Raw genomic sequence first — 25,587 nt, 5'->3', positions numbered from 1 at the left:
ATATGCCGTATTTTGTTGTTCCGTATTTAGTGTTTGGATATGCCGTATTTTGTTGATCATATTTATTGTATGGATATACCGTATTTTGTTGATCCACATTCATCTGCTGATGGACACTCGGGTTGTTTCCTACCTTTTCACTCTTGGGAATGATACTACTGTGAACACTGCTGTACAAATATCTGTTTTAGTTCCTCCTTTCAGTTCTTTTGGGAATATACCTAGGAGTGGAATTGCTGAATCAGATAGTAATTCTGTGTTTAGCTTTTTAAAGAACCGCCAAGCATTTTTCGACAGCAGCTGTGCCACTTCACATTCCCACCAGCAATGCACGAGAGCTCCAATTTCTTCACATCCTTGCAGAGCACTTGTTGTTTCTGTTTTTTTCATTTTTCATTTTTGTTTTTTTGTTGACGGTAGCCATCCTAGTGGGTATGAAGTGGTATCTCACGTGGTTTTGATTTGTATTTCTCTAATGACTAGTGATGTTGAGCATCTCTTCATGTGCTTATTTGTTGTATATATTTTTATTTTATTTTTATTTATTTATTTATTTATTTTTGAGACGGAGTCTCGCTCTGTCGCCCGGGCTGGAGTGCAGTGGCCGGATCTCAGCTCACTGCAAGCTCCGCCTCCCGGGTTTACGCCATTCTCCTGCCTCAGCCTCCCTGGTAGCTGGGACTACAGGCGCCAGCCACCTCGCCCAGCTAGCTTTTTGTATTTTTTAGTAGAGACGGGGTTTCACCGTGTTAGCCAGGATGGTCTCGAACTCCTGTCCTCGTGATCCACCCGTCTCGGCCTCCCAAAGTGCTGGGATTACAGGCTTGAGCCACCGCGCCCGGCTGTATATATTTTTAAAATGCAATTTCTACTTTCTCACTTGATCGGCGAAGACATGTTGGCTATAACTATTAATTTGGCATCCACAGCTTTCCCCACTGATTTTTTTTTTTGAGACGGAGTTTCACTCTTGTTGCCCAGACTAGAGTACAGTGGTGCAATCTCGGCTCACTGCACCCTCCGCCTCCCGGGTTCAAGCAATTCTCCTGCCTCAGCCTCCCGAGTAGCTGGGATTACAGGCTCCTGCTACCACACTTGGCTACTTTTTGTATTTTTAGTAGAGGCGGGGTTTCATCATGTTGGCCAGGCTGGTCTCGAACTCCTGAATCAGGTGATCCACTTGCCTTGGCCTCCCAAAGTACTGGGATTAGAGGCGTAAGTCACCGCGCCTGGCCCCCATTAATGGTTTTTAATAAATATGCTGATTTTCTCTCTCTCTTTCTCTCCTTAGGATGGCTCTGAGTAAATCAATGCATGCAAGAAATAGATACAAGGACAAACCTCCTGACTTTGCATATCTGGCATCCAAATATCCAGATTTTAAGCAGCATGTTCAGATAAATCTGAATGGAAGAGTGAGGTAGGTAACGGATGAAAACTTACTGTATTATTCTTGTGTGATTCAAATGGATACGATGTAATAGAAAGCCCACCTGAATGTTAATCTGAGACATTCGATTAAACTTCCCATGCGACCTAGGACAAATCACTTCGCCTCTCTCGGTGTCAGCTTTTTAATGTATAACATTAGAGGAATTGACCAAATGCATTTCAGTTTCCTTCTGGAAAAATGCTCGTGATGTCCAAATTATTGCTTACCCTACAGAAATCCCAGAGTGACTGCAGAGACTTCGGGTTGTGCTCTTCGTGATCTAAAACTTAGTGACTGGTAGGGATCTAAAGACTTCTTTTTTTTTTTTTTTTTTTTTTTTTTTTTTGAGACGGAGTCTCGCTCTGTCGCCCGGGCTGGAGTGCAGTGGCCGGATCTCAGCTCACTGCAAGCTCCGCCTCCCGGGTTGACGCCATTCTCCTGCCTCAGCCTCCCGAGTAGCTGGGACTACAGGCGCCCGCCACCTAGCCCAGCTAGTTTTTTGTATTTTTTAGTAGAGACGGGTTTCACCATGTTAGCCAGGATGGTCTCGATCTCCTGACCGCGTGATCCACCCGTCTCGGCCTCCCAAAGTGCTGGGATTACAGGCTTGAGCCACTGCGCCCGGCCCTTTTTTTTTTTTTGAGACAAAGTCTCGCTCTGTTGCCCAGGCTGGAGTGCAGTGGTGTGATCTGGGCTCACTGCAATCTCCGCCTCCCGGGTTCAAGCGATTCTCCTGCCTCAGCCTCTCGAGTATCTGGGACTACAGCTGCACGCCACCACGCCCAGCTAACTTTTTGTATTTTAGTAGAGACAGGGTTTTACCATGTTGGCCAGGATGGTCTCGATCTCCTGACCTCGTGATTTGCCTGCCTCAGCCTCCCAAAGTGCTAGGATTATAGGTGTGAGCAACCACGCCCGGCCTTTTTTCTCTTTTTTCAAGAGAGGGTCCCTGTCACCTAGGCTGGAGTGCAGTGGTAGCATTATAGCTCATTGTAGTCTCAAATTCCTGGGCTCAAGCAACCCTCCTGCCTCAGTCTCCTGAGTAACTAAAACAAAAACAAACATACACACACACAAAAACAAAAAACAAAAACCACTAATCATAGATCACCACAACAAAGTTTGAAATATTGTGAGAATTACCATAATGTGACATAGAGACATAAAGTGAGCATGTGTTATTGGATAAATGGCGCCAACAGACTTGCTAGATAGATGTAAGATTGCCACAAACATTTGATCTGCTAAAAATACAATGTATATCCCATATACCCCCTAAATATATATACCTACCATGTACCCATAAAAATTAGTAAATCTTGCCTGGGCACAGTGGCTCATGCCTATAATCCCAGCACTTTGGGAGGCTGAGGTGGGTGGATCACTTGAGGCCAGGAGTTCAAGACCAGCCTGGCCAACATGGTGAAACCCCATCTGTACTAAAAATACAAAAATTAACCTCCCAGCAACTCGGGAGGCTGAGGCACGAGAATCACTTGAACCCAGGAGATAGAGGGTACAGTGAGCCAAGATTGCACCACTGTACTCCAGCCTCGGTGACAGAGTGAGATTCTGTCTCAAAAACAAAAAGAAAAGAAATTAAAAGTAATAAATCTTTTTTTTTTTTGAGACAGTGTCTCGCTCTCTCCCCCAGGCTGGAGTGCAGTGGTGCAATCTTGGCTCACTGCAAGCTCTGCCTTGTGGGTTCACGCCATTCTCCTGCCTCAGCCTCCCGAGTAGCTGGGACTACAGGCGCCCGCCACCACGCCTGGCTAATTTTTTGTATTTTTAGTAGAGACAGGGTTTCACTATGTTAGCCAGGATGGTCTCGATCTCCTGACCTTGTGATCTGCCCACCTCGGCCTCCCAAAGTGCTGGGATTACAGGTGTGAGCCACCACGCCTGGCCAAAAGTAATAAATCTTGAAAAAGTTTTTAAAAAAGACTCTTGTTACAGGGAAAAAGAAATGTGTCTGTGAGGGGATGGGAAGAGGATATGGCAGTCTTGAGGAGGACTTCCTTGTTTTTCTTTTAGAGATGAGAGCAATGTGAGCCTGTGTACAGTTGGCAACCTCACACGTTTTGCAGGGACCTGTGGTAGACATAGGAGAGAGGAGATGCGCTCTTGATGTAAATGACCTGGTGGCTCCCAGAAATCTTCCCCCTTCCTGCCTGCTTAAGTAGGAGTCGTTGATGGTTGTCTGCACTGGTAGAATGTTCTTCGTTTTTACTATCTTTTTTTTTGAGAATCTCACACCGTCACCTAGACTGGAGTGCAGTGGCCCGACCTTGGCTCACTGCAACCTCCACCTCCCGAGTTCAAGCGATTCGTGTGCCTCAGCCTCCTAAGTAGCTGGAATTACAGGCATGCGCCACCACAGCTGGATAATTTTTGTATTTTTAGTAGAGATGGGGTTTTACCATGTTGGCCAGGCTGGTGTCTAACTCCTGACCTCAAGTGATCTGCCGGCTTTGGCCTCCCAAAGTGCTGGGATCACAAGCATGAGCCACCACGCCCAGCCTACAATGGCTTTGTATTTAATTCTGTGAGTTGTATTAAAGAAGAATCATCGGGCCGGGCGCGGTGGCTCATGCCTGTAATCCCAGCACTTTGGGAGGCCGAGGCAGGCGGATCACGAGGTCGGGAGATTGAGACCATCCTGGCTAACATAGTGAAACCCCATTTTTGTACTAATAATACAAAAAAATTAGCTGGGTGTGGTGGCATACGCCTGTAGTCCGAGCTACTTAGGAGGCTGAGACAGGAGACTGGTGTGAACCCAGGAGGCAGAGGTTACAGCTGAAATCATCTCAAAAAAAAAGAATCACTAAAATATAAACTCAACTAATATGGAAAAGAAATGTCAGACAAAACATTAAACCTTTGATGGGTTAGTGTCACTTATTTACTTAACTCCTAAGTGCTCTTTTAAGGGAATCAGGGGTGTTTTGGAAAGAGGGGACATTTCTAAGATAGTCTTGTTAAGTATCAGTCTTGAGGGTGCCATTTCTAGCTGTGAAATTTTTGTTTTTGAGACTGAGTCTTGCTCTGTCCCCCAGGCTGGAGTGCAGTGGCATGATCTTGGCTCACTGCAACCTCTGCCTCCTGAGGTTCAAGCAATTCTCCTGCCTCAGCCTCCTGAATAGCTGGGGTTACAGGTGCCTACCACCACACCTGGCTAATTTTTTTATTTTTGTTTTTAGTAGAGACGGGGTTTCACCGTGTTGGCCAGGCTGGTCTTGAACTCCTGACCTCTTGATCCACCTGCCTCGGCCTCCCAAAGTGCTGGGATTACAGGCGTGAGCCACTGCACCCGGCCTTAGCTGTGAGATTTTATGTAATTTTCTTAGCTTTACTGAGACTGAGTAAAGCTCACTTTTCAGGTGAGTAAAGCTCACCTGAAAAGGAGAGATGAGAGGACATCTTTGGATGGTTGTCATGAAGGTTAGCAGTAATGCACGTAGAATGATTAGCATTCTATAGACGCTGGTTCATGGTAGGTGCTCCTGTTGTTGTTAAGCCTGGTATAATTAAGGTGGCAAGGACGGCTAGTGTGATATCTTGTTTTTCTTCCCTGCATGTGCCACTGCTTTGTTATAATCATATCTGACCATTGCAATTAGATTTTAGTTTGTTTTTTCACAATAATCAGTTCCATAGGAACAGCCTGCAGTTTAGTTCAGCGCTGTCAGTTGAGCTTGAATAGAATGTGACACTTAACTGACTTGTTTTTATTTATTAGTTATTTATTTATTTATTTATTTTTGAGACGGAATCTCACTCTGTCACCCAGGCTGGAGTTCAGTGGCGTGATCTCGGCTCACTGCGAGCTCTGCCTCCTGGGTTCACGCCATTCTTCTGCCTCAGCCTCCCAAGTAGCTGGAACTACAGGCACCCGCCACCACGCCAGCTAATTTTTTGTATTTTTAGTAGAGATGGGGGTTTCACCGTGTTAGCCAGGATGGTCTCGATCTCCTGACCTTGTGATCCACGCGCCTTGGCCTCCCAAAGTGCTGGGATTACAGGCGTGAGCCACTGTGCCCGGCCCTATTTGTTTTTGTTTTTATTATTTGTTTATTTATTTTAACTGATTTGTTTTTAAACCAAAGACCCAGCATTGAAGGGCTTTATCATGCTGGGTAGACTGTACCGTTTTTAGCACCTCAGTGACCATCTAAAGACTAGAAACCAACCTTGGAGTAACACTGGGAGGGTTTTGGCTTTTGTTGTTGTTATATCAGGTTCAGCTTCTACAGGATTAGAATGATTGTTATTTTAACCATGGATTACAGAAATGTGTCTGTTCAAAATCCGTCTATAATGGTGATACTGTATTCATCAGTGGCAGAGCGGGAGTCATTCTGGGGATATCAGCCATGAGCCTGTTGACAATGGGCTATTTTGGGAAGCTGGATGTGTTAAACAAACCACAAAGAGTGAAAATGAATAAACTGCTGATTTTCACGTGAGAGCTAATTTTAGTTCCTGGGCCTCCCTGTAATCTCGGAAATGAGAATGAAAAAAGATCTTGCCTGTGTTTAGGATTTTTGAATGTCCCAGGGTGCTAACTTGACCTAAATACTTAAGTAGTGAAGTCGAGTGACTTTGCCCTACAAAAGTATTTCTAACACTCAGACTAGTGTCTGGATCTTTTCAGAAACAAAAAATAAACGACAGAGTCTAAGAATCAGGTCTTCACTGGTGTTCACTTTATTTCCTTCCATTAAGCCAGCCTCAGCTTAATGTCTTGTACTTTTTTAGGATATAGTTCCTTGTGATTAAATTGTGTGCTGTAGTTCATCGTTTTGTAAGTTGAATATATATATATATATTTGAATAACAAGAATTGTTTATGTAAGCAACAGCTTTCTTCGAAGGCCCTTGGAAAACATTAATTATATTGTTCTCTTGCCCAAAATGTCTCTGAAGCTGTATGATGAGTGCTACAGCTGCAGCACTGTCTTTTGGTGATTGCTGTCACCGTGTTATGGAAAGCAAGTGTTCTAGAACCAAAGACCCATTTTCCATTTTTCAAAAAAGGAATTCTTTTTTACTATGCAGATATTATAGACTCCTTAATGAGAAAATTACAGAAATCTATTTTTCCCAACTACATGTATAATGGTGATGTCACATACGTACAAAAAGTCACAGTTCTTTCACCCTAAAAGATGAAATGAGTCCATAATCTCATCTTTCTAAGCCCTTGTCTTTATTCATACGTAGTAATTTTTGTGGTTGTCATTGTAGTTACATACAGTCATGCATCTTCTCCCCCATTTGACATTATACTGTAAGCATTTTGCATAAAGTTACAAAAGCTGTAATACATCCACCCATGCGAGTACAGTATAGTCATTAAAAAGAATAAGACCGGGATGATCCACATATACTTATATGAAGAGAATTTACATATTTAGTAAAAAAAAAAAAAAGTGGAATGATGTAATTAAATGTGTTTAGATAGTATAGAAATGTGAGGTGAGTGGAAGTCTCCACTTGACTCATCTCCCCACCTACATGCATATCCAGAGTCCCTGCTTACCCTTCCAGACTTTTCGTCTGCATCTATTTATACAGGGTCTTTTTGTTTTGTTTTTACAAGAATGCAGTCAGAATGTACATACATACTTCTGCTCAACTTCTTTTTCAAACGTAATATATTGAGGAACCCTCTTCGTACAATTATACGTAGATCATCCTAATCTTACTATTTTTAATAGCTGCATAGGGTTTTCTTGTATTATAGCTTATTTAGTCAATTCCATATTGATTACTTTTAGGTTGTTCCTAAATTTTCTGTAGTACAAAACTTAAATTTAACAGTTCCTCTTTTATCACTGGACTTTTTTTTAAGTTTCACTGAAACTAGGGTAAGTCACTGGGCATTGCTAGGAAATCTCAGTATTCTTTTTTTTTTTTTTTTTTTTTTGGAGTCTTGCTCTGTCATCCAGGTTAGAGTGCAGTGGTGTGATCTTGGCTCACTGCAACCTCTGCCTCTCGGGTTCAAGCAATTCTCCTGCCTCAGCCTCCTGAGTAGCTGGGATTACAGGCACGTGCCACCACGCCCAGCTAATTTTTTTTTTTTTGTTTTTAGTAGAGAAGGGATTTCACTGTTGCTACTAAATGGCAATTACAGTCACCTGCCACCACGCTCGGCTAATTTCTGTATTTCTAGTGGAGACGGGGTTTCACCGTGTTGGCCAGGCTGGTCTCAAACTCCTGACCTCAGGTGATCTGCCTGCCTCGGCCTCCCAAAGTGCTAGGATTACAGATGTGAGCCACTGCGCCAGGCCAAAATCACAGTATTCTTAACTATGCCTGGAAAGAGCAAAGAGGTATTTGGATGACTAGATTTTTCTTTTCTGTTATTTGCTCTTTAGTTAGCATAGGCATGGTCATTTAAAAGATCAGCCTGAAGGCCAGACTTCAGGCTGCTTTATGCTTGTAATCACAGCATTTTGGGAAGCTACTGCTTGAGGCCAGGAGTTCAAGACCGGCCTGGTCAATATAGCGAGACCCCCCCCCCCTTTCTCTACAAGAAATAAAAATAAAATAAAATAAAAGAATGAAAAGATTAGCTTGATTGATCGAGGTACAGTTTCATATTTTGCCAGTAGGATTTTGGATTCTTTGGTTAATTTAGGGTTATCAGTAATGCTTGTTTCCATTGTTTCAGGATCTGTGTTTTTGTGTATTACTATCTAATTGCTTATTTGACCCATGAGAGTGTTTAAAAAGTGGACATTTTGGCTGGGCGCGGTGGCTCACACCTGTAATCCCAGCACTTTGGGAGGCCAAGACGGGCGTATCACAAAGTCAGGAGATCGAGACCATCATGGCTAACACGGTGAAACCCCGTCTCTGCTAAAAAATAAAAAAAAAAAACTAGCCGGGCGAGGTGGCAGCGCCTGTAGTCCCAGCTGCTCGGGAGGCTGAGGCAGGAGAATGGCGTAAACCTGGGAGGCGGAGCTTGCAGTGAGCTGAGATCTGACCACTGCACTCCAGCCTGAGCCACAGAGCAAGACTCCGTCTCAAAAAAAAGTAAATAAAATAAAAAAAAGTGGACATTTTCTTCAATAAGTCTTCTGTATCAGAAAATTGAAAAAGTGGGAAGGATGTCAGTACAGTACTTGAATAATAATTTAGGGCCACTTAATTTTTTTTATTGTTGTGAGAAACACAACATAAAATGTCCCACCTTAATCGAGTTGAAGTGTACAGTGTGTTAACTCTGTGCTCGTTGTTGTGCAGCAGATTTCTGGAACCTTTTCATGAGTTAGACGACTTTAGATACCTTTACCTTAAAGTAGAATCATGCAGTATTTGTTGTTTTTGACTCACTTATTTCACTTAGCATGATATCCTCAAAGACTCTTCCATGTTCTAGCACGTGACAGGATTTCCTTTTTTTTTGTCTTTTTTTTTTTTTTGAGACGGAGTCTCACTCTGTTGCCCAGGCTGGAGTGCAGTGATGCAATCATGGCTCACTGTAGTCTTGACCTCCTGTGCTCAAGTGATCCCCCTGCCGCAGCCTCCTGAGTAGCTAGGATTACAGATGTCCACCACCACACCTGGCTAATTTAAATTTTTTTTTTTTTGGTAGAGACAGGGTCACTCTTTGTTGCCCAGGCTGGTCTCAAACTCCTGGGCTCAAGCAGTCCTTCTGCCTCAGCCTCCCACACTGCTGGGATTACAAGTGTGAACTTCCACTCCCTGCCCTCATGGAATCTTTAGCTGATGCCGGGGTGGTTTCTAACTCTGCCACTACCAGAGCAGCTCTTTAAAAGGTCTGCAGCGGCCTCACGTCACTGACTCTGATTTTCAGCCCTCCGTTGCCTTCTGAGCAGCAAGTCACTCTGCTGGTTGGTTCCTTCATGGATCATCTCTTGCCTTGGCCTCCTTGGCACCACACTGAAAACTCTGGTTTTCCTTCTTCCACTCTGGTGTTCCTTTGTCTCCTGGCAGAACTTCCTCTGTGATGACTGTGCGTACAGCTATTAAAGGCGTTTTCAAAGCTTGCTCTCCAGCTCTCTTTTCTTCGCACTTCACATTTTCTCCCTCATTGCTGTCATCCGTGCCAGGGCTTCACTTGTTTGTTTGCAAATCACTCACACGTTTATTTCTACACACCTCTTCTCTGGGCTCCATCTCCACTTAAATGTCTCAGAGACAGCTCAGATTTAGATTTCTCCTCAAAAACGGTTCTGTGCCAGAGTTACTAACTCCAGTTAGGGTGGCACTGCCTATCCTGTTGAACAAGCCAGAACCTTGGGAGACTCATGAGAAACACAGCATCCCTTAGCTCACATGTGATTCCATTGCTAAATCTCACAAATGTTCCATCCAAAATATCTCTGATTCCTTTCAGTTTTCCCTATCTCTGCCATTGCTACCTTTATCTACATCTAGCCCCTTTTTTTTTTTTTTCTGAGACAGGATCTCACTCTGTTGCCCAGGCTGGAGTGCAGTGGTACAATTTCAGCTCACTGCAGCCTCCACCTCCCCTGCTCAAGTGATCCTCTCACCTCAGCACTGCGCCCCACCCCCCAGTCCCCCGCCTAGGGTAGCTGGGACCACAGGTGCATGCCACCACACCACCACACTGAATAATTTTTTTTTTTTTTTTTGAGACGGAGTCTCGCTCTGTCGCCCAGGCTGGAGCGCAGTGGCCGGATCTCAGCTCACTGCAGCTCCGCCTCCCGGGTTCACGCCACACACTGAATAATTTTTGTATATTTTGTAGAAACAGGGTTTCACCATGTTACCCAGGTTGCTCCCAAACTCCTGGACTCAAGCCATCCACCCACCTCGGCCGCCCAAAGTGCTGGAATTACAGGTGTGAGCCACCACACCCAACCTTTAGCCTCTTAATTCAGGTATAGCAGTAGCTTCCTAATTAGAGCCTTTGCTTCCACTTTGTTCCAGCTTTGTTCTATACCAGTCCTAAATCCTCAACATAGAATATAATTTTATCAACTGGGTGCAGTGGCTCACGGCTGCATCACTTTTGGAGGTCGAGGTGGGCAGATCACGAGGTCAGGAGATCGAGACCATCCTGACTGACACGGTGAAACCCCGTCTCTACTAAAAATACAAAAAATTAGCTGGGCATGGTGGCACACGCCTATAGTCCCAGCTACTCTGGAGGCTGAGGCGGGAGAATTGCTTGAACCTGGGAGGCGGAAGTTGCAATGAGCTGAGATCGCGCCATTGCACTCCAGCCTGGGCGACAGAGTGAGACTCTGTCTCAAAAAAAAAAAAAAAAAAAGAATATAATTGTATCCTGGTGTGATTATTAATAGTTTTTACTTTCAGAAAAGTTTCAGACAGGATATGATAAAATTATATGGTCACTCTAATTACAATGCCCTACATAATCTGGAACCTGCCTTCCTCCACAGCTTCACCTTGAATTGTATATGGTTACTTTGTTCTCTGCATTTTAGACACAGTGACTGTCTCTTAGTACCTGGAATACTCCAGAAGTTCTGCCTTAGGGTCTTCGTACTTGCTGTTTGCTTTACCTAGGACCCTAGAATGCCACGTTCCCTTCCCCCATTCCTTCCTTTGTGAATTTTTCTTCCATTGTCAGTTCTTAGATCAGTTGTCTCTGCAGGGAAGCCTTCTCTGACCTTCCTAAGGCAGATCCACTAATTTGGGAGGGTCAATAGTATCTTTTACCTGTGTTTTATAGCATTTGTCGCAGTTACAGATTTACAGGTATTTAAGTGATTTCTGGATAAGACCTATCCTCTGCCACACCGTGCGCTTCAGAAAGGGAGAGATTGTCTGTGTTCACTTTACTGCAATATCCCTAGCATTTTGCATAATACTTGGCACATAGTTGACACTTAATAACTATTTGTTGAATGAATAAAGGAATGCATGCTGGCTGTCACAGTTTCTTAAAAATTCTGACCTATTCTGTATACCTCAGTTGAACAAAGTGTGCTCAGAGGAAACATTTTTTTATTTCACTTTTAAAAGTAGAGTAGCCAAGTACCCCAACTTCCTTTACAGTTCTACTATTTACAATAGAGTACAGCAGTGGTCTCCAGCCTTTTTGGCACCAGGGACCAGTTTCATGGATGACCATTTTTCCACGGACCTGTGGTGGGGGAGGGGTGGGTTTGGGATGATTCAAGCACTTTGCATTTATTCTGCATTTATTTCTGTTATTATTACATTGTATTATTTCATGTAATGAAATAATTAATACAACTCACCATCATGTAGAATCAGCTTGTTTTCCTGCAGCTTGCTTCCCCTCAGCTGGACGGTCCCATGTGGGGGTGATGGGCGCCAGTGACAGATCATCAGGCATTAGATTCTCGAGGAGTGCTCAACCTCGATCCCTCGCACGTGCAGTTCAGGAGGGTTCATGCTCCTGTGAGAATCTAATGCTGCCGCTGATCTGACAGGAGGCGGAGCTCAGGCGGTAATACGAGCAATAGGGAGTGGCTGTAAATTCAGATGAAGCTTTGCTTGCCACTCACCTCCTGCTGTGCAGCCCAGTTCGTAACAGGCCACAGATCAGTATCTGTCCATGGCCCAGGGGTTGGGGACCCCTGTAATAGAGGGGACAGACAGCCCATTAGCCTGTGAGTTGTATAAGGCTTGCAGTTATTATTTATTGCCCATATTAATGTTGAGAATCGGATCCATTTCATATGAAAAACATGGATCACTGTTTTTGTTTGAAAGTTAGAGAGCTGGCAAAACCGGGCGGGCAAATCCACACAACATTAACTACTTAGAACAGAGTGGTGGTCAAGCGTGGTGGCTCACGCCTGTAATCCTAGCACTTTGGGAGGCTGAGGCGGGCAGAACACCTGAGGCCAGGAGTTCGAGACCAGCCTGGCCAACATGGCGAAACCGTCTCTACTAGAAATACAAAATTAGCCAGGCGTGGTGTCGGTGTTACATGCCTGTAGTCCCAGCTACTCAGGAGGCTGAGGCAGAAGAATCGCCTGAACCCAGGAGGCAGAGGTTGCAGTGAGCCGAGATTGCACCATCGTACTCCAGGCTGGGCGACAAGAACGAAACTTCATCTCAAAAAAAAAAAAAACAAAAAAAGAACAGAGTGGTGGTCATAACCTTTGAAATGGCCATTTGTGGCCTCTGGCATAGTGCTATTAAAAGTGGTTATTGAACTGGCTGCTTAACCACAAACTACTTGTTACTGTCCACAGAGATAAGGACCTTGTGCCGTATGTTTAGGTTACTTCACATTTCTTTGGTTTCGTTGACTTTTTAATGTGTTGTTTACATTCTGGCACAAGCTCCGTATCTTGTCAGAGACTGGCATTTTGAGTAGTACCAATAGCTATTCCTTATAAATATTTTGAAACCCCTGATTTTCACAGTTACTTTGAAATGCCAGTGCACAATGGCAATACTTTTGTTACTATTTACTGCCCTTAGATAATACTCTTTATCAAGTTTATTTTATAAAGTATCTAAGTTATTAAGTTTCTTTAATAGAGATTTTCTGAAAACATTTTTCTCCTCAAATGCCTTTTACCATGAAATTTTACATTTGAGATTTTAAGCCTTTGAACACAGACACGGATGATTTTTTCTTTTGTGTGTTTAGCAGTGAAATTTAGTGACTAGGTCGGGCTGCCATTCTAGAGTTAAAGACACGAATGTGTTTGAATGCCGTAGCATGGTACTCAGATGTGAGCTTCTTCCCCACATGTAAAACCTGACTTTCATTCCTGTGTCATTGAAAACAATGGAATTGGCCCATCCTTCTCACACACTTGACTGATTTCACAGGAATAAAATATTCTTGTTAGAAGTAAAACTGAAGTTTTTATAGATTGTATACCTTTTTATTGCTCATCATTTATCTTGTTGATCCTGAGTTTATACTGCTTTTAATTGAGTAAGAAATACAAAGATAGTGCAAATCTTTTTTTTTTAATGTGAAAATTGATTGAGGCCATTGCTGTGCTGTTGAGTAAAGCAGAAATGTGTTGGTGGCTGTTGCCCCTGGATTAACCCTCTTTTATTAGCCCCCACAAATGACAGATTTAATACATATTCAATTCTGATATCTAAGAATAAACGTAATACCCCTTACAATAGACGATGTATTTTAATGAGACTTTCCATTGCTGGCATATATTTATGCAATAAACATCTGCTTCCACTGTCCTATAGAAGCTGTTCTTTAAATCCAATACCCACAGAAATGTATAGTCAGTCACTTTTTAAAGTTATTATCCTCTTGGCCTCCATCAGCATTTTATAGTTTTAACCCATTCTACATAGTTGCTCATTTAATCCTTTTGATCCAAAAATTAAGGTTGTCTGTTGTAAAATAACTCCTGTTTTCCTTTTTATTTGTAGTTGTCTGGGATACTTTTGGTTAAGCTTTTATCTTCAACCTTTGGCTCATTTTGTTTTAGCTGTAGTTTTTGTTTAAAACAGTTTGTTATAGTTAGTAGATTTTGACTTTTGTGATCTAATCTGAGAGTATTATGAGTTTACTATTTACATTCATTTCACATTCATTTGATATCATGCTTTGTTCTTGTTGCTTTTTTTTTGCACTATATAATCTGATTTTCACCTACCTTTCCTTTACTGCCCTGATTTTATTTGATTATATTATTTATCTTCATTCTTCTAGTGCTAATATTCTTTTTTTTTTTTTTTTTTTTTTTGAGGCAGGGGCCCACTCTCACCCAGGCTGGAGTGCAGTGATGGGATCTTGGCTCACTGCAGCCTTGACCTCCTGGGCTCAAGTGATCCTCCTGCCTCCTGAGTAGCTGGGGCCACAGGCTCACACAACCACCATACTCCCACAGCCAGCTAATTTTTGTACTTTTTGTAGAGACATGCTTTCGCCATGTTGCCCAGGCTGGTCTCAAGCTCCTGAGCTCAAGCAGTCCGCCCACCTCAGCCTCCCAAAGTGCTGGGATTACAGGCGTGAGCCATTGGGCCCAGCCAGTTTATCTTCTTAAATGTGTACTTCTATCTCTGCTACTTAGTTTATCACCTTTAAATGAAGTCTTTTGACCCTGTGTATAAAAGCTCAGGAACTCCCTCTCCCTTTCCTGTTTCCTGTCCTGAATTTTGATTATGTATATGTTGTTGTGGTTTGTAAACACTGACATTTTATTATGTAGCCACAGTTCACAGGTGTTTTCATCTTAGCTCTCTGGTTAAAATGGCTTAAATACTCAGTGCCGGTTGTTTTGCTATATACAGTAAGTCCTCACTTAATGTTGCCAGTAGGTTCTTGGAAACTGCGACATTAATGAAATGATGTGTAGCAGGTCCTCAGATAATGTCATTTCCTTATAAGTGATGAGAAAAAAATTGATTTTGTTATATATGGTTTCGCTTAAAGTCAAAGAACCTATTGTCAATGTTAAGTGAAGACTTGTACTGTAGTTCCTTAATTTATCTCTATTGATTAAACTTTTTCCATTAGGAATTTCTTCACAAAGAGCTCATGAAAACTCTACTCCTTGAGTTCCTGTACACTCAAAATGTTTATCTGTTGTTATTATAATCAAAGTAAGTTTGGCTGAATATAAAATTGTGTCATGCTTCTTTTCCTCTAAGAGCTTTGTAGTCAGTGTTCTTACTGTTGAATGGTGCTGTGTGGAAATCTAAAGGTAGCCTCATTTACCCTACTGCTTCTCTAACCCCAAAATCAATTGTTTAACTTGTTTGCCTAGATATCTAAAGGATTTTTTTTTTCTTGTAAGCGTTAAAGTCTGGTAATTTTTCTAGGTGTTGGTATTGCTAATTCTGTATCTTTTCCTAGGAACATAGTGAGCCTTCTATTTCTAGAAAGTTATCTTGAATCATATCTTTGAATATTTCTTTATTCTTATCCTTTGGTTCTGTTATTCAGAATCCCCAGTTATATGTAAGGGGATCTTATTGACCTCTCTTATGTTTACTACTTTTTCTTTACTTTTTAAAACTTCTTACTCCTTTCCATTTCATTTGTTTATTGAGATATAGTTCACATTCTATAAAATTCACTCTTATAACTCAGTGGTTTTTAGTATATTGATATTTGTACAACCATGTCCACTATCTCATTCCTGAATTTTGTTTAATTTTGCCTGGTTTTTTGAGTCTTGCTTGCTTTATCCCTTTCTCTTCTCTGTATTATTGAAGCATATAATATTAGTTTGTTTCGTAATTAGGGGTATTAACTTTGGTTGCTTCGTTAAGGGGGTATCTGTCAGATTTCTTTATTGTACTGTTATTATTTTATCCTTTCATAATCTGATAATTGATATCATTATCAAGGTAATTAATAATTTCTGGGGAAGTATTTTGTGACTATGTAAATATCCTATTTTCTTTCTTTTTTTTTTCTTGTCAGTGTTGTTTTTTTTTTCTGAGACATGGTCTCACTCTTTTGTCCATACGGGAGTGCAATGGCTTGATCTAGGCTCACTGCAACCTCTGCCTTCCAGGTTCAAGCAATTCTGCCAGCTCAGCCTCCTGAGAAGTTGGGACTAAAGGTGCATGTGCCACTATGCTCAGCTAATTTTTGTATTTTTTGATAGAGATGGGGTTTCACCATATTAGCCAGGCTGGTTTTGAACTCCTAACTTCAAGTGATCTGTCCGCCTTGGCCTCCCAAAGTGTTGGGATTACAGGTGTGAGCTGCTGTGCCCAGCCCAATATCCTGTTTTTCAACAAACTTTTACTCATTATTTTTAGCATCTATCGATAATTCTTAACTGAAACAATTATTAGCACGGTGATTGCCACATGTAAATTATCTAACTCTTTCACTGCTTCTACGTTTAAGAATGGACTCATAGGTTTTATTCTATGGGCCATAAATCCCTTGTTAGCCTTCTTCATTCACGTTGACACACGTTTGGCCAAAGAGAGCGCCATCAAGCTGGGTCTAGTGTACTTTTGATTTGTTCCTACCTTCCTTTCAGCATGTCCTGTTTTCTAATACAATACAATGTTTCGGGTTTATCTTGTACTTCCCTATCCAGTTCTGGAATAATCATTTATCCAAGGAACTCGGATTCCTTTGGGGAGCACTACTTAGAAACCAAGGTCTGGAGCTCTAGGTGTGCGCATAGCCATGGGAGCGTCGTTGCTTCTAGGCTTTGCCTGTGTCTCTTCAGAGTCCACTATGGTCATCCTCTTTCTGTCTGCTGTAGATGATACTAAAGTTCCATTCTTCATCCCTTCCATTTTCCTCCCTGTAAGTTAGTACCTGGAAGCATTCTTAGAGGTCACAAGAAATCATCATATTCAGGTATGGAATGCAATTTTTGTGTAGATAACAAATCTATATTCATGAAATCTGATTCTGCCCATCATCCATCTTTTTGCAAGGTCTTTTCCTATGAAAGGTATGTTTTTTTTTTTTCTTTTCTTTTCTTTTTGAGACAGAGTCTATCTCTGTTACCCAGGCTGGAGTGAAGTGGCGCAGTCTCAGCTCACCGCAACCTCTGCCTCCTGGGTTCAAGTGATTCTCTTGTCTCAGCCTCTCTAGTAGCTGGGATTACAGACATGTGCCACCATGCGTGGCTAATTTTGTATTTTCAGTACAGACGGGGTTCTCCATGCTGGTCTCGAACTCCCGACCTCAGGTGATCTCCCTACTGCACCTTCCCAAAGTGCTAGGATTACAGGTGTGAACCACTGCGCCCAGCCAAGGTGTGTTTTTTCTTTCTTTTCTTTCTTTCTTTTTTTTTTTTTTGAGACAGAGCCTTGCTCTTTCTCCCAGGCTGGAGTGCAGTGGCGCGATCTGGGCTCACTGCAAGCTCCGCCTCCCGGGCTCACACCATTCTCCTGCCTCAGCCTCCCGAATACCTGGGACTACAGGCGCCTGCTACCTCATCCAGCTAATTTTTTGTATTTTTAGTAGAGATGGAATTTCACCATGTTAGCCAGGATGGTCTCGATCTCCTGACTTTGTGATCCGCCTGCCTGGGCCTCCCAAAGTGCTGGGATTACAGGGGTGAGCCACCGCACCCGGCCCAAGGTGTGTTTTTTCTAAACAGTTTTTTGAAAGAGTAGGTCGTGTTACCTAACAACCACTGGCTGTCTATTCTTTAATATGTGTTCAATTGTGTTGCTGTATTCTTGGCATCACATAACAGAAGAATAAAGAAATTTTCTTCACATCAGACTGGAAGGTAATGGAAATGTTTACTGTTTGTTTATTCTGTTTTCAGTAACCATTTCAACCATTCCATGTCTATAATTTGCTTGACAAATAATTAATGACTCCCATTGTACTAGGTCATAATATTCCTCATAGTCATAAAATGCCAGCAAGAAGGACCCTCAGCCTGTTGAGTCCAATCCCTTACTTTTATTTTTTTCCTCCGAGATGGAGTCTCACTCTGTCACCCAGGCTGGAGTGCAATGGCATGATCTCAGCTCACTGCACCCTCTGCCTCCCGGGCTCACGCGATTCTCCTGTCTCAGCCTCCTGAGTAGCTGGGATTATAGGCATCCGCCACCACGACCAACTAATTTTTGTATTTTTTGTGCAGGTGAGGTTTCACCATGTTAGCCAGGCTGGTCTCGAACTCCTGACCTCAGATGATGCATCCGCCTTGGCCGCCCAAATTGGTAGGATTGCAGGCATGAGCCACCACACCCAGCCAATCCTTTACTTTTATAGGTGAAGAAACTGAGACCTAAGAACTGAACTGACTTACTTAAGTCCATGGCTAATTGATTGCAGAGCCAAAAGTGGAGTCCAGGGCTCCTAACTTCCATTCTAGAACATTTTTGCTGTGGGTAGTGGAGAGAGATTGGGTTGATGGAACCTGCCTGAAGTTTCCATGGTTGCTGGGTGGAAACAGCAAGCTTCCTTCTGTCTTGGCACTCAAGTATCCAGATGGTCATTGAATTTTTCCAATGATTGGTCATTTGATGACCAGGCAGGGGAGCAGAAAAGGAGGTGGTCCAGACCAGAAGCTGTTTAAGGATGTGTTGTTGCCTGACCAGACACCTTAAGGCCAGAATTCTAAGTAGTTTCAAAACTCCTCCTCCCTTTCCTAGCCCCATCTACTGACTTTCTGCTTTCTTCAAAATGCTCTGTTGGCCAGGTGCAGTGGTTCACGCCTGTAATCCCAATACTTAGGCTGAGGCGGGAGGATTACATGGTCCTAGGAGTTCAAGACCAGCCAAGGCAACATAATGGGCTGGGCCCTTTTCTCTACAAAAAAAAAAAAAGCTGAGTGTGGCATTATGCACCTACAGTCCCACCTACTTGGGGGGCTGAGGCAGGTGGGTCACTTGAGCCTGGGAGGTTGGGGCTGCAGTGAGCCGTGATCACACTGCATTCCCGTCTGGGAGATGGTGAGGACGACCTGTCTCAAAAAAAAACCCTGCAAAACCAAAAAAACCCTGCTCTGTTTATAAAAAAGGTCTGTTGGTTTTCTTTTTCAATATTTTCAGTTTAGCAGTATTTTTACATCAACATTGTTATATTGGTACAAGTTTCTTAAAAAGTTAAATACAGGCCAGGTGCGGTGGCTGACGCCTGTAATCCCAGCACTTTGGGAGGCCGAGGCGGGTAGATCACGAGGTCAGGAGATGGAGACCGTCCTGGCTAACACAGTGAAACTCTATCTCCCCTAAAAATATGAAAAAATTAGCCGGGCGTGGTGGCGGGCGCCTGTAGTCCCAGCTCCTTGGGAGCCTGAGGCAGGAGAATGGCGTGAACCCGGGAGGCAGAACTTGCAGTGAGCCAAGATCTTGCCACTGCACTCCAGCTTGGGCGGCAGAACGAGACTCCATCTCAAAAAAAAAAAAAAAGTTAAACACAAATATATCTTACGATCCATTCCTGACTGTCTACCCAAGAGCCGTGAAAACGTATGTCCACCCGAAGACTCGTGTGTAAATAGCAGCATTGTTCGTGGTGGTCAACAAGTAGAAACAAGTCAGCTGTCCAGGAACTGGGGAATATGGATAAACAAAGCGTAGTTATTCTTACTATGGAATATTATTCACCCATAAAAAGAAGTGAAATACTGACAAGTTATAAAGTGGATGAACCTCACAAACTTGTGTTAAGTGACCAGAAGACCTCATTACGATTTCAGTTCCTTGAATTATCCAGAAAAGGTAAATCTGTAAAGACAGAAAGTACATCAATGGTTGCCTCAGGCTAAAGTTGGAAATGAAGAAAGACATGCAAATGGTCATGAGTTCTCCTTTTTGGGGTGATAGGGGTGTTCTAAAAGTGGGTTTTGGTGATGGTTGCACGACTCTGTTAATATACTAGAAACTGTTCAGTTGTACACTTACAGGTGAATTTTATAGTGTGTGAATTATACTTCATAAAGCTTTAAAAAATTACATTTTAAATTTGATGTCTGTAATAGTTGTCGTATTTAAGTATCTTATCCTGTCTTCATTATTAAACATTTTTATACTGCTTTCTTTCCACTTTTAAGTAGGATTTTCAAGGAATGCTAATATCAGATGATGTTAATGGTAACAGTAAAAATAGCTAGCATTTGTAAAATAGTTGCTATGCACCAGACATTACGCTAAGTACTTCTCAGGTTATCTCACAGTAGCATTGTGGTATTGGCACTACTATCCTCATTTTACAGCAGAGGAAACAGTTTCGTAGAGGTAAATGACTTGTCCAAAGTCAGGCCCTACAGATACAGGGCCTGACACCGCGCCTGGCCTCTATTTCGAACTCAGTGGAGTTATTAGCATTCTTCGCTCCTAGATAGTAGTAAGTGTTTAACTTTGATGTTTGTATACAGTTTTCAGTCCTCATCCTACATGATCTTTTCAGAAGCATTTATTGATCCCTCCTTTCTCTTTTGTAAGGAGACAATGAGACAGGAATTTGAGCCGAGTCATTTAATCTCTGTGCTCTGTATATGGATATGCAGTGTTTTTGGTGGAGGATTGTACTGCTTTTCATATGCCGTGACTGTTAAACACTCATGTATATATGCCACTGGGATGAATGTTCCATATAACTATTGATGTGTGATCTCTCTAGGAAGTTCAGGTGGGCATTTGGTTTTGCCTGTTTGTCATAGAGCTTGTACAGCATAGTGAATCTTATTAATCAGTTTTACTTCTTTTTCTCTATTCCTCAGCCTTAATTTTAAAGACCCCGAAGCAGTCAGAGCTCTGACTTGTACTCTCCTAAGGGAAGATTTTGGACTTTCTATTGATATTCCATTGGAGAGACTAATTCCCACAGTTCCCTTGAGACTCAACTATATTCACTGGGTGGAAGATCTGATTGGTCACCAGGATTCTGACAAAAGTACTCTCCGAAGAGGAATTGACATAGGTATATAGTTTTAAATTCTTTTTTGGCCAAACATAGGTTTTGTAAGTTTTGCAAGATCAAATTCTTTGTAAACTTTTCTACTGGGTATTCGTTGTTGTACGAAAGAAGCTGGCTACAGATACAGGTTGAGCATCCTCAATCTGAAAGTCCGAAATGCTTCCAAATCTGCATCCTTTGAGCACTAATATGCTGCTCAAAGGTAATGTGCATTGGAGCTTTCCAGATTTGGGGGATGTTCAGCCTGTAAATATAATGCACATATTTCAAAATCTGAAAAAAAAGCTGAAATCCAAAACACTTCTCATCCCAAGCATTTTGGATTAGAGATCCTCAACCTGTATTACTGTACTTATTTACTAGACCTGTTACCGTTCTTATTTACTACACCTGTTACCGTTCTTATTTACTACGCCTGTTACCATTCTTATTTACTAGACCTGTTACCGTTCTTACATACTATACCTATTACTGTTCTTACTACACCTGTTACCGTTCTTACTTACTACACCTGTTACTGTTCTTATTTACTACATCTGTTACCGTTCTTACTTACTACACCTGTTACCGTTCTTACTTACTACACCTGTTACCGTTCTTATTTACTAGACCTGTTACCGTTCTTATTTACTACACCTGGTCTTTTCTCCCACTGATTTCTCTTGAGAAGGGATTGTCAGTCCAAACAGGGAGCAAGAGGTTAAGGGAAGTACAAAATGAAAGTGAGGTTCTTACTTACATAGCTTTTCATATTTTTTTTTAATTAAAAATATTTTTTTAAATTTTTTTATTTTGAAATGGGGTCTCGTCGTGTTGCCCAAGGTTGGTCTTGACTCCTGGGCTCAAGCAATCCACCTGCCTCGGCTTCCCAAAGTGCCGGGATTACAGGCATGAGCTACGACACCTGGCCCTACTTAGCATTTCAGATAACCACATTGATATCTGTGTCTGTTGGGCTTTAGTTTTACTCTGGTGTCTTCATATTGTGATTTTTTTTTTTTTTTTTTTTGAGGTGGAGCTTTGCTCTTGTTGCCCAGGCTGGAGTGCAATGGCGTGGTCTCAACTCAGTGCAACCTCTGGCTCCCGGGTTCAAACAATGCTCCTGCCTCAGCCTCCCAAGTAGCTGGGATTACAGGTGCCGTCCACCACACCTGGCTAACTTTTGTACTTTTAGTAAAGATGGGATTTCACCATGTTGATCAGGTTGTTCTCAAACTCCTGACCTCAGGTGATCTGCCCACCTCGTCCTCCCAAAGTGCTGGGATTACAGGCGTGAGCCACCACGCCTGACCACTGCACCTGGCCTCTATTTCGAACTCAGTGGAATTACTAGCATTCCTCACTCCTAGACAGTAGTAAGTGTTTAACTTTGATGTTTGTATACGTTTTTCAGTCCTCATCCTACATGATCTTTTCAGCGGCATTTATTGATCCCTCCTTTCTCTTTTGTTCGCTCTCCTTCATTTACTTTCATGACTCCAGACTGTTGGTTTCCTCTTTCGTTTCTGTGCACTGTTCTCCACTTTTCAGGCGTACCTGCCTGTATCTGACCACTAGGTATTGGTACTCCTTGCATAAGGCTCAACCTTTAGCTCCTTTCTCACTCAGCACCCTACCCTGGCAATTGCATTCACTTCTATGACGATTTCCCACCTCCATACAAATAAATCACTTGTTTATATGTTCCTCCAACTCAGATTACTTTCCTTGACCTCCGATCTCATGTATAAGAGAAACTTGGATTTCTGAAAAACATCTCAGACTTGCTGTGTCCAAGACCAAACTGACACTCTGTTTCCCTAATCCTGGTTCTCTTTGTTTCTTGTTTCAGTGAGTCTACCATAGTCCACCCTGTGATCCTTGTTACTTGCTTCTCCACACTCAGTAAAAAAATATCTATGACTGTTTCCTGTTGACTTTCTCTCTTAAATACTTCTGAAATCATCTACTTCTCTCCATCTCCACTGCCGTCCTAGCCACGTCATCATCTCTTACCTTTTTGCATTTCTGCATTTCTTACCTCTTCTGCTTCTCACCTAGTTTTACTTAAAAAGCTTGACAGCCTAGTTGGTACTAATTTGATTTTAATTATGCCCCAAACCCTCTAAAATAGCATTTGGGGATAGAGGAGGTTAATGGATTTTAATTCTTCACAAGGGGCACTACCTAACTGCAATCACATCCATTCTAATTAGGGCTTTATATAAATTCTTCCCCCAGACTCCATCAGTTTGCTCTAATTCTATGATTACGGACTTTCCATTTTTATTTATCATTACAAAGATTATTACCCATCTAAAAATGTCATTTGGCTTTCTGAGGGATTTTGTTCTGTCCTATAAAGGACTAGTGAAGAATCTGTTGCATTCTCTTAGAGTGCAAGTCTTTGGGTCTTGAGAATTAAGAAACTTTTTTTGGCGCTGACAAATCTTTTATGTATATTTATTACCCTGGAGGTAAGTGTACTTTTTTAATCTTTTAAATGAAATTGAAGTTTGAAGAGAGACGCAGTTGTGTAAAAGTCAAGGATCTGGTCTGGATTTTTTACCTACAGAGTAGAAAGTACAACTGAAATGTTCTGATGATGTGTGTGTCTGGCTTACTAGAACGGCTAGCAGGAGCTAAAGAAGTGTGGTTTCTGAGAAGACCTTGAATACCCTTTACCACCCTTTCCCTCACCACCCCGCAGGTATCCAAGGAGGTGCTTGTCCAGTAGCACTGGGGCCAGGATACTCTGGGGCAAACATGGTAGGCAACGCAGCATTCACCGTGACCATCAAAAAGCTTAAATGTTGGGGCCGTCACCTTTTAGTAGCCTGTTCTGGATGCATAATGAGGAAGCAGTATGACAAGCCTGGATTTCCTCTGGGTTAGGAGTATCTAGCCTCTGCTTCTCCCTGGCAAATCCTTACAAGGCTAGGCCGGAACTGGGATATGGTCAGATGAGAGCAGACCTAGAGTGGCTGGTGGAGGCTGACTGCTTTAGGCCTTTGGGAGAAACACTCTTCTCTTGAATATACTCTTTAGGATCTAATTGGCCAAGATAGTCAATATTGTAAAAGAGAGAGAGAGAGATTGAGATTTGCTCTGTCACCCAGGCTGAAGTGCAGGGGCAAGGTCTCGGCTCACTGCAACCTCCACCTCCCAGGTTCGAGTAATTCTCCCGCCTCAGCCTTCTGAGGAGCTGAAATTGCAGGTGCCCACCATCATGCCCAGCTAATTTCTGTAGTTTTAGTAGAGACGGGGTTTCACCATGTTGCAGGCAGGCCTGGAACTCCTGACCTCAGGTGGTCCGCCCGCATCGGCCTCCTAAAGTGCTGGGACTGCAGGTGTGAGCCACCATGCCCAGCCTGTAAAAACAGTATTCATGGTTAGTATATAGTCCAGTCCAGGGCTCGGGGTTCTACATGATTTAGTACCAAACCCTAGTGGTCAAAGAGTGTTTTTTTTTGCCTGGAGTGTTTGCCTTGACACTGTGGTGAGGCGAGCCAGTGACTCTGATGTCTTGGCTCCAAACCAAGTATTTTCCCATGTCTCCGCATCTAAGAGATGAGTTATCTCTTTAATCTCTTTAGTTTTTTTGTTTGTTTGTTTTTTCCACTTCTTATTTCTTTCAGCTGACAACTTACAGACATTTGGGTAATTCAGCAGTTTAATAAACATTTTATACCCTACATATTTTTTCCTGCTTTTGGAGAATGGAATGCACATTGATCCGTTTTAAGATATTACAAAGGCATTTTAACAAATAGCATTATTTTCTTTTAAGAAAATTGAGTTTTGTGTGAGATTTAAAATGAAGACTCTTTACAAAGTAAATCAGCTGAGTTTTGAGCATTTTAGGTGAATTAGTCACATATTCCTCGACCTCTGCTTGTGTGTTCTTCATTTTTTATACAACACACGAAAGAGGAGGCCAGCAAGGTTTCAATACTTTAGGAAGTGTGAGTCTAATTAGGAGGTAAGACTAACATACATGAATGACTGGGAACCCAGTAGCCATAATATATGTGAAATCAGGTACCAGCTTGTGATTTCTCTACCAAAAAATACAAAAATTACAGAAAATATAAGAATTAGCCAGGCATGGTGGCATGCACCTGTAGTCCCGGGAACTTGGGAGGCTGAGTGGGGAGAATCGCCTGAGCCCAGGAAGTCGAGGCTGCAGTGAACCGTGATCACACCACTGCACTGTAGCCTGGGTGACGGAGTGAGACCCTGTCTGGAAACAGAATTCTGAGAAGAGTGGTGTTTTCATGATGATTCTAACCTTTCCCTCTGGTGTGTGGAATGTGTTTTGAATTTTCATTTCACTAGGTACGGGGGCATCCTGCATCTACCCCTTACTCGGAGCAACCTTGAATGGCTGGTATTTCCTTGCAACAGAAGTGGATGATATGTGTTTCAACTATGCAAAGAAAAATGTGGAACAGAATAACTTATCTGATCTCATAAAAGGTTAGCGCCACAGAATGAATACCTCCACACTCTGTGTCTTCACCTGCCTTTTTAGTTTAACACATTTCATTACCTGTTTCTTTAATATGCAGACTTCGGCAATTTTAAAATATCCGGCACTTTGTAATTGGGTTTGCTGTCTTGATACCAGAATTAACTCAGAAAGAAAATAGTAACTACAGTTGATCCTTATTATTTGTGGATTCTTTATTAGTGAATTTGCCTGCTTGCCGAAATTCATTTATTTATCCATTCATTTATTTTAGTAGATTTTCTTGAATAAATGTTTTTTTATTCGTTATAACCCCTTAGAAACATTTCCAGAGACTTTAAGTGGTGGGTTTTTGTTTGTTTGTTGAGTTTATTTTTTAGGGCATTTTTAGGTTCATAGCAAAAGGAG

At 42.2% G+C, this 25,587-nt stretch overlaps 1 protein-coding gene across 1 annotated transcript in view; it reads left to right on the top strand.

Annotated features, from left to right (window-relative positions):
* METTL16 (methyltransferase like 16) overlaps nucleotides 1–25,587 on the top strand; it is an 82,533-nt gene that overhangs the window by 6,684 nt on the left and 50,262 nt on the right. Inside the window, exons 2-4 of the mRNA XM_026449606.1 lie at nucleotides 1,292–1,420; nucleotides 20,533–20,732; nucleotides 25,047–25,187. Coding sequence (XP_026305391.1) covers nucleotides 1,293–1,420; nucleotides 20,533–20,732; nucleotides 25,047–25,187 — 469 coding nt within the window. The 5' untranslated portion in view covers nucleotide 1,292. The remainder of the gene's footprint in view (nucleotides 1–1,291; nucleotides 1,421–20,532; nucleotides 20,733–25,046; nucleotides 25,188–25,587) is intronic.

The sequence above is a fragment of the Piliocolobus tephrosceles genome, chromosome 16 (genome assembly GCF_002776525.5).
Source record: "Piliocolobus tephrosceles isolate RC106 chromosome 16, ASM277652v3, whole genome shotgun sequence".
NCBI lineage: Eukaryota > Metazoa > Chordata > Mammalia > Primates > Cercopithecidae > Piliocolobus > Piliocolobus tephrosceles.
The sequence above is the reverse complement of the archived record's forward strand: the minus strand, read 5'-3'. Positions and strand labels throughout refer to the sequence as shown.